This window comes from Takifugu rubripes, chromosome 2 (assembly GCF_901000725.2).
Source record: "Takifugu rubripes chromosome 2, fTakRub1.2, whole genome shotgun sequence".
Classification (NCBI taxonomy): Eukaryota; Metazoa; Chordata; class Actinopteri; order Tetraodontiformes; family Tetraodontidae; genus Takifugu; species Takifugu rubripes.
In genome coordinates, this window is record NC_042286.1 from 10,314,397 (window position 1) to 10,322,697 (window position 8,301).

Consider the following 8,301-nt stretch of genomic DNA (forward strand, 5'->3'; position numbering starts at 1 on the left):
AGACTTTCACCGATAAGCGAAACCAGGTCATGATAGGGTTATGGGGAACTACCGCCCCCTGTCGGTTATCAACGCGTAGGGCAGCGTGGTGACGTTGCAAGCGCGACAAAGTTAGCTGACTGCGTTGTGGTCGCGTGTGCCACAAGATAGCAAGAAGCGCGTACTTAATGCAATCAAACTTCTTATGTGTCGCCTTAGCTGTTAAATTCGGGGGGGGGGGGGGACGTGGCGGGGTGCTGCGTGAGAGCGCAGCGTCGGAGCAGCGCGCCGAAGCGGAGCTTCTTCCTCGTTGTCCGGACGCTGTGCGTGTGACAGGACGAGGCTTCTGCCATGTAGAAGAATGAGCAGTCAGCTCACTCCAGCGGACAGGACGGACGAGCGCACCACCCAGCAGGACAACGAGCTTGAGGCGCTCGCCTCTATCTTTGGAGATGACTTCCAGGATCTGCGAAACAGCGACCCGTGGAAGGTAAGGCTAGCTGAAGCCATTAGCACCGCGGATGTGTGCGCAAATGTTTCGGGGAGACTTTAACAGTGGGTGTGTGTTTGCAGGTTAAAAGGCCTCCGGAGGTGTACCTCTGCCTGCGGCCCAACGGGCTGAATAACGGCCAGGGTTGCTACGCGACGGTGGACCTGCAGGTCAAATGTCCACCTTCATACCCAGATGTGTGAGTGCAGAACGCATATGGCCTTTTTCATCCCCTTTGCAACGCAAATAGGATGCTGCAAAACCAGATAGTTCCTGGTTCTCCTGTATATGAGCTTTAGCTGCACATTTTAAAGTACATATCAAAAAACAGAGAGCCTAAAGCGCAGAAATCAATGCAAAACTCGGGTATTAAGGTGTATTTCAGGCTACTGTAATTATTGTCAGTATCCTTATGAAAAACATAAACAATTAATATTGTCATAAACAAAAGCAGTTGACTATTGAGTTGTAGGACTGAAAGCTAGATATTGATCTTTACAGAAATAGTTGGCTGTGTGATGGTAATGTGAGTTTCCCGTTCGGTTCCAACAGGCCTCCAGAGCTGGAGCTAAAGAACGCCAAAGGTCTGTCCAATGAAAAGCTTCAGAACCTCCAGAGTGAGCTCAACAAGCTGGCAGCGTCACGATGTGGTGAGGTGAGGACTCCAACACAAACACAGATAAGTTATATAATAGACAGGCTTGTGTTTTAAGCTTACCCGCTGGTCCGGCCAGGTGATGATTTACGAACTAGCGGACCACATCCAGGGGTTCCTCAGTGAGCATAACAAACCCCCACCGTGTTCCTTCCACGACGAGATGCTCAAGAACCAGCAGAGACAGCAGGAGAAACGAGCACAGGAGGAGCAGCAGAGGATGGATCAGCTGCGCAAGAAGGAGGAGGAGATGGTGAGATAAGAGATTTAAAAAAAAAATACAAGTGATTGATTTAGTCTGAGGGTTCGATAGAGTGCAATTATTGAGATCACTCCAATGAGAGGAAACGCGCCACTTGTCTCCCTCTACTGGCAACGAGGGGAATTACAGCAACTACTTGATATTTTCTCAGAATGAGGTTATGTGCAGTCTGTTTTCACAAGAGCTGACTCTTGCGAGTTGCAATAAGGCGGAAGGGGAAAGTTCAAATTTTCTTTTTTCTTTAGGAAAAAGAAATCATGGCTGAAATCCAAAGACGAGAAGAGGAGAAACGGGAGGAAAAGCGACGGAAGGAGATGGCAAAACTGGTGTGTGTGTGCTGCACTGTACCGTGACGCCGCCTTATCAGATACAGCGTATTTTACTGTTTGCTGGAACTCATATTCACAGGAGAGACTTGAGAGTATCGATCAGTCATTAAGTGCAAACTCCAACCTGCTTGGAAAGAGCCCCCCCACACCTGGAAAAACTCCTCCTGAACTGACCGATGCCAGGAAAGCAGTTGGTAACCGCCGTCGGACTACCTCAAACTCTCGCCACAGGTACACGGCAAACAGACGGACGGCGACGCTGACTCTGGTAAAAATACTGACCTCGCCTTGTGTTCGCGTCCATAGACGCGATACGTGTAACGAAGACACCCATCGTTTGCAAGAGGTCCTCCACTTCAGCAGCAGCACGTTTGGAGAGCTGCTCGTTCACAGAGGGAAGAGTTTAGGTGAGACCTGCTCCAGGTGGCGCCGTCGGTCTACAGCCCGGCCCGTTTGACACATCCGTATTCTGACAGGTGTGAGCCAGCACCTGGGCCGCGATGTTTACAACGGGTTCGAGACAAACTCCGGGGAGTTTGCTGTGATTTATGAGTGGACTCTCCACTGGAACAAGAAAATGGGCAAGTTCTTCACCACTCAGGAGAAAGCCAAAATTGAGAGCTGCAAGAAACAGGTCAGTAGAATAATGTGCCATTGTTATTATTATTATTATTGTGAGGTATCGCTGTTCGTTAAACCTGTGTGTTGGGCAGATCCACGCAGCAGAGAATGAATTTAACTCCCTCTTGAAGTTGAATCATCCAAACTTGGTTCATTACATGGCGCTGAGCACCACTGAGAAGGAAGACTGCCTGGTGGTGAACCTGCTGGTGGAGCATGTGTCCGGCACCAATCTCAACCAAAGCTTAACCACCCACGGGCCGGTTCCCCTGGACAAGCTGTGCCACTACACAGCCCAGCTGCTGGCGGCTCTCGACTACCTTCACTCCAACTCGGTGGTCCACAAACGGCTGTGTGCGTCCAGCGTGCTGGTGGACTCCGAGGGCACCGTTCATCTGACTGATTACAGCCTGTCGAAGAGATTCGCTGACATCTGCAAGGAGGACATTTTTGAGCAAGCCCACGTGCGTTTCACAGAGGGGACGGCCATGCCGACTAAACTGGGCAAGAAGGGGGACGTGTGGAACCTGGGGCTGATGCTGCTGGCTCTGAGTCAGGGGAAGGAGGTGAAGGAGTATCCAGTGACGGTGCCTTCCAGCCTGCCTCCCGATTTCCAGGATTTCCTCAACAAGTGCGTATGGCTGGAATCCTGCCTTGTTGCGTTTATTCTGATTTTATCATGATCTGTTTCTGGTCTGTGCAGATTATTGCAGGGTTGATTATTGTGTCTTTGTTTCAGGTGCGTCTGCCTGAACGACGTGGACCGTTGGACACCTCAGCAGCTCCTGGACCACTCTTTTCTCAAGCCGCCATCGCCTAAGAACCTACCACAGTATCAGGAAGCCAGCCCAGAAGGTGATTTATTTATATATCTGTTTATAGACCTTGTCAGAAAATGTGCATACATTCTTTATTAGAGGAAATCATCTGAACAAAAAGTAAAGCCTCACTTTGGTCCTGTGTGATTTGTCCTCTCCTCAGATCTGGCCGTGGACTTTGCTTCGACAGTCATTCCAAGGAGTCACATCCTCGATGCTCCCTTCATCTCAGGGGTGCAGAGGCAGTTTTCTCGCTACTTCAACGAGTTCGAAGAGCTGCAGCTGCTTGGAAAGGGCGCCTTTGGTGCCGTTATCAAGGTATGAAGATGTTTAGCTGCACTAGAGGAGCAGCTGGCTCTTAAACCTCTGTTGTTCCTCCAGGTTCAGAACAAGCTAGACGGTTGCTATTATGCCGTGAAGCGCATCCAGGTCAACCCGGCCAGCAAACATTTCCGCCGAATTAAAGGCGAGGTGACGCTGCTGTCCCGCCTCAACCACGAGAACATCGTCCGCTACTACAACGCCTGGATCGAACGACACGAGAAGCCCTGCACCGGGGTGCCGAGCAACACCGACAGCTCGGAGCCGCAGAGCCCTGACAAGTCTCCTCACGGCAAAAAGCCTCCACAGCGCCTGAACGAGCTGGGCCTCCCCGACAACGTGGAGGACGCCGCTCCGCCTCCCGCCCTGTCCAGCTCCGTGGAGTGGTCCACCTCCATTGAGAGGTCCTCCAGTGCGAAATGCAGAGGACACCAGTCGAGTGATGAAGAGGATGATGATGATGAGGAGGAGGAGGAGGAGGACGTGTTTAGTGCTTCATTTTTGTGAGTTTTGTGAAAAAATGAATTTCCATTAAGGACTCTCCTGGCTCATGTCACCATTTATAAAACTGTATCTTTCCATTAAGGCCATCGGATAGTCACTCCAGGAGTGACATCATCTTTGACAACGGCGACGAAAGCCCAGATGAGATGTCCCAGGTTGGAGTATTTTCTGTTTTTCAACCCCCCGTAGTTATGTCATGAAACCTGGAGCTAGGTTTGCTCTCACAGGTCGAGCCGAGCAAAAGGCCAACCAGCGACACTGAAGAGACGACGGACTCGGAGAGATCGCTCCTCGTAGCACATTACCTGTACATCCAAGTAAGCTCGATCCCCGTCCTTAGACCTCCTGCCGTGGCCTCGGTCTCTAATGCAGCTGTTCCCTGGCGAACAGATGGAATACTGTGAAAAAAGCACTTTAAGGGACACAATAGATCACGGGCTGTACCAGGACCAGAACCGCTTATGGAGACTCTTCAGGGAAATCCTGGACGGACTCGCTTACATCCATCAGCAGGTGTGGGTCTACACGCACCTTTAAAGCTGTCAAAGAAGTTTTTATTCACCCACAATTTCATGGTCTGTGTTTCAGGGTATGATTCACAGGGACCTGAAACCTGTCAACATCTTCCTGGACTCGCAGGACCACGTGAAGATTGGAGACTTTGGCCTGGCTACAGACCATCCTGCTAGTGTGGTATGAGGATCACATCACTTGTTTAGCTTATAAACATGCTGGAGGTTCACCTTTTTTTTTTGAGATTTGCTCCAATAAAGTGATAAATGTGATACAAACCCATGGAGAGATTTTTGTTACTCAGGCTGCAGGTAAATATGAAGTGGAAGAGCAGAGCACAGGATTGGTGCCCAAATCAGACCCAACAGGTGAAAGCGGTTTAAAAAACACTCTTTGCTGTGCAAACACTCTTCTGACCCTTTTATGTGGTTTTTCTACAGATAACATGACAGGTATGGTTGGCACTGCCCTTTACGTCAGCCCCGAGGTTCAGGGAAACACCAAAGCCACCTACAACCAAGTAAAACTTTTAATTGGTCTCGAAATAACTCCACATTTTCAGATTATGATGTTCATTCTCCATTTTCCCCTCTGTCAGAAAGTGGACCTGTTTAGTTTAGGCATCATCCTCTTTGAGATGTCCTATCGGCCCATGACCACCGGCGCCGAGCGGATTTCTGTCCTGGGCCAGCTTCGTGGGGTAAGTCCATGTTCTGGACCTGAAACATTCTGCATTTATCGGGGAGTTGAGTTTCTCTCTCCTCTCCACAGGAGCCCATCGTCTTTCCTCAGGACTTCTGTACCAATGAGATAAGTACGCAGGTAAGGAGCTGCGGTTAACTTCATCTTCCTCACTCTCAAAGCTTCTGTTTTCAGATTGCCCTTAATATCTTCTGTGTTCCTGTCAGATGAAAGTGATTGAGTGGCTGCTGAACCACGACCCAGCCCTGCGGCCCACCGCCCAGGAGGTGCTGAAGAGCGAATTGCTGCCTTTGCCACAGATGGAGGAGTCTGAGCTTCACGAGGTGCTCCAGCACACCATGGCCAACGTCAATGGCAAAGCCTATCGCACCATGGTGGGCCAGCTGTTTGCCCAGGACACCTCTCCTGTCATGGACTACACATATGATATCGACCTGCACAGGGTACGACCAGCATCTTTTCCACAGACAATTTACGAAAACGAGTTGTTCCCGCTTTGACCATTAGGCGTCGCTGTAGCCTAATCTCTGCAGCAGCCCTCTATTCTGCCTGTTTTCATCTGTTCTGTATAATTGATCCGCCTGTTAGTGCTTTTTTGATGTCACATGGTCTCTCAAAGAGGCTGATTATTTTGTCCCCCTCCAGGGCAACTTCAGCTTTAACGGTGCAAAATTGCAGCAGCATGTGCACGAAACAATCATAAGGATCTTGAAGAAGCACGGTGAGTACAGGAAGCCTAACTGTTGCGTGCGCGCACATGTGGCGGCTGCTCTTTATCGACGCTCCCCTGCAATGCGCTTGGACCCATGACCTACTGTAGATCCGTCTCAGGGACGCCAACATCTGCTCCAGTTAACCGAGCTAAACAATAAGTTCACTGTTGAACAGGTGCCGGTGTTTTTCATGCGCACACCCCCGATGGCATCCAGATGTACCTACTTGTTTATTTTAGGATTGTATCTGCTCACATGTGGGCTTGGTTTTATTTTAAATGCGTGCAATGTTGCTCCACAGGTGCGGTGCGTCTCCAAACCCCACTGCTCTTCCCCAGAAACAAGAAGCTGTACGATGGTAGCGAGCTGGCTTGCTTCATGGACCATAGCGGAATGCTGGTTACGCTGCCCTACGACCTGCGCGTGAGTCCACCCCACACGTGCGCACGGAGGCTAATTATACAACTATTTGCATCGGCACATGCAATCGCAGAGGGAGGCTGCAATCAGCAGCAGCCTTCGGTTCCTGCTGCCGCAGGAAACGGAGGACAAGATGGTTGTTTCCCCGCTGTGATTGATTACAGCCTGCTCTGCTGTGACCTCGCCGTTTATAAAGCCGCACGCTAAACGTCTGCACTCTCACTTTAGATGGCGTTCGCAAGATTTGTCGCTCGCAACAATATCACCCACCTCAAGAGGTACAGCTCTGATGGTTATTTCTAAATAATGATGCCAGACAGGAGTAGTTTGGGTTGCCATGTCTGATTTAAATTTTTGCTGGACAATAGTAAAAGAACATCGCTGCTATTTAGCCGTTGTTTCGCCTTGAATGCAAACGTGGCCCTGGGTTGGGAGTAAACGCAGGCCTCTCTGGGTTTCTCCAGGTATAGCATCGATCGCGTCTTCCGCCCCAGGAAGCTGGATCGAGCGCACCCCAGGGAGCTCCTGGAATGTGCCTTTGACATCATCACACCCGTCACCAACAGCCTGCTCCCTGACGCCGAGGCCATTTACGCCATCTCTGAAATAATCCAGGAATTCCCCATCCTTCAGGTCACACATTATAACTGCCTGCTTTGTTTTTTTCTGGATGCCAGTTTCATTGTCCCGCACTTCCCCGTGGCGCCCCCCTTGTTTTTTCCGCTTTGACGCATACTTGACGTACCGAAGTACGCGTAAGCCTGACAAATTTGATATTTACATATTAAATCTGTTATCTGCAACCCTCTCCACTTCCTGCCTACCAGCACAGTCCACTTCCTGCGCAGGCTGGCGCCTCAGTGCAGCGCGAGCCTCCACTCACAAGCCTGTGCACGCGTTCCACGAACCCGTTCAACTCTGGCCTCTGCCTCATCCCTCGCAGATCCTGTTTCTTATCATTTTTGTCACGTCTCTCCTTGTGTGAAAGCTTTTAAGCGTATATGAGTCAAAGAGAACGAGAGGGCGGCGGATGGAGCCTCAAAGATGTGTTTGTGTGACTGCAGGAAAGGAACTATCACATTTACCTGAACCACACCAGCCTGTTGAAGGCCATCCTGCTGCACAGCGGGATCCCCGAGGACAAACTGAGCCAGGCCTCCATTATCCTGTGTGACTCCATGGTTAGTGCATGTCACACGGGCTTCACAGATGTTTTCCACACTGCACATCTGTTGCTGACAGGCTGTTTTGAATGTCACTAACGTCTTTGCAGGATTTATGTAACCGAGCCGTGATTGATAGAGCAGGTGTTGCTCTTAGAACGGTGATATGATTAGTGGAAGTCAGAGAGCTGCTACAAGGTGTCGTAAGGGTGCAGAGAAGGCACGGGGACTGTGCGCGTGCACGTTTGTGGGATGCATTTCCCTGTTGGGGGTAAATGCTTCTTTCAAATGATCGCAACTCTTGTTAATCAACACTTCTGTTTTGTTTCAGAGCGAAAAGTTGACCAAACGTGAGGTGGAGGCAAAGTTCTGCAACTTCTCGCTGTCGACCAAAAGCGTAAGCGCCCCCGCCGCCACGCCGCCCCCCTCTGCAGAAGCGTTCCGACCCGCGCTAGCTAGAACGTTCACGTCGATGTCCTTCCCTGTCGCGTGCAGTTGCAGACGTTGTACAAGTACATCGAGCAAAAGGGGGAGCTGCAGGAGCTGCTGCCGCTGCTGACGACACTGACCAAACACAAGACGGCTGTCAGTCAACACGCCAAGCAGGGGATCAAGGACCTGGAGGAGGTCACGGGGTTGCTGAATAAACTGGGGGTGAAACTGCAGGTGAAGCAGGATTGAACAACAGCTTGTGTGCGTGCGTGTTTGTGTTTCCTCCACCTTTTTAACCCAAATCCAACCCACCAACAGGTGGTGATTAATTTAGGGCTGGTTTACAAGGTGCAACATCACACAGGAGTCATCTTCCAGT

General features: G+C 50.5%; 1 protein-coding gene across 1 annotated transcript in view; it reads left to right on the forward strand.

Moving 5' to 3' along the window:
- The first annotated feature begins 112 nt into the window (after positions 1 to 112).
- The window catches only part of eif2ak4 (eukaryotic translation initiation factor 2 alpha kinase 4), a 14,030-nt gene continuing 5,841 nt past the window's right edge, over positions 113 to 8,301 (forward strand). The window contains exons 1-29 of the mRNA XM_003962594.3: positions 113 to 469; positions 553 to 668; positions 1,022 to 1,124; positions 1,204 to 1,377; positions 1,632 to 1,712; positions 1,795 to 1,946; positions 2,022 to 2,122; positions 2,192 to 2,349; positions 2,429 to 2,967; positions 3,076 to 3,191; positions 3,318 to 3,472; positions 3,536 to 3,978; positions 4,062 to 4,134; positions 4,207 to 4,296; positions 4,370 to 4,492; positions 4,568 to 4,672; positions 4,797 to 4,860; positions 4,933 to 5,012; positions 5,091 to 5,192; positions 5,264 to 5,314; positions 5,401 to 5,637; positions 5,840 to 5,915; positions 6,209 to 6,330; positions 6,556 to 6,605; positions 6,792 to 6,960; positions 7,392 to 7,508; positions 7,822 to 7,887; positions 7,986 to 8,156; positions 8,241 to 8,301. The exon at positions 8,241 to 8,301 is cut by the window's right edge and continues 74 nt beyond it. Of these exons, the coding sequence (XP_003962643.2) occupies positions 341 to 469; positions 553 to 668; positions 1,022 to 1,124; positions 1,204 to 1,377; positions 1,632 to 1,712; positions 1,795 to 1,946; positions 2,022 to 2,122; positions 2,192 to 2,349; positions 2,429 to 2,967; positions 3,076 to 3,191; positions 3,318 to 3,472; positions 3,536 to 3,978; positions 4,062 to 4,134; positions 4,207 to 4,296; positions 4,370 to 4,492; positions 4,568 to 4,672; positions 4,797 to 4,860; positions 4,933 to 5,012; positions 5,091 to 5,192; positions 5,264 to 5,314; positions 5,401 to 5,637; positions 5,840 to 5,915; positions 6,209 to 6,330; positions 6,556 to 6,605; positions 6,792 to 6,960; positions 7,392 to 7,508; positions 7,822 to 7,887; positions 7,986 to 8,156; positions 8,241 to 8,301 (4,024 nt within the window). The 5' untranslated portion in view covers positions 113 to 340. The remainder of the gene's footprint in view (positions 470 to 552; positions 669 to 1,021; positions 1,125 to 1,203; positions 1,378 to 1,631; positions 1,713 to 1,794; positions 1,947 to 2,021; positions 2,123 to 2,191; positions 2,350 to 2,428; positions 2,968 to 3,075; positions 3,192 to 3,317; positions 3,473 to 3,535; positions 3,979 to 4,061; positions 4,135 to 4,206; positions 4,297 to 4,369; positions 4,493 to 4,567; positions 4,673 to 4,796; positions 4,861 to 4,932; positions 5,013 to 5,090; positions 5,193 to 5,263; positions 5,315 to 5,400; positions 5,638 to 5,839; positions 5,916 to 6,208; positions 6,331 to 6,555; positions 6,606 to 6,791; positions 6,961 to 7,391; positions 7,509 to 7,821; positions 7,888 to 7,985; positions 8,157 to 8,240) is intronic.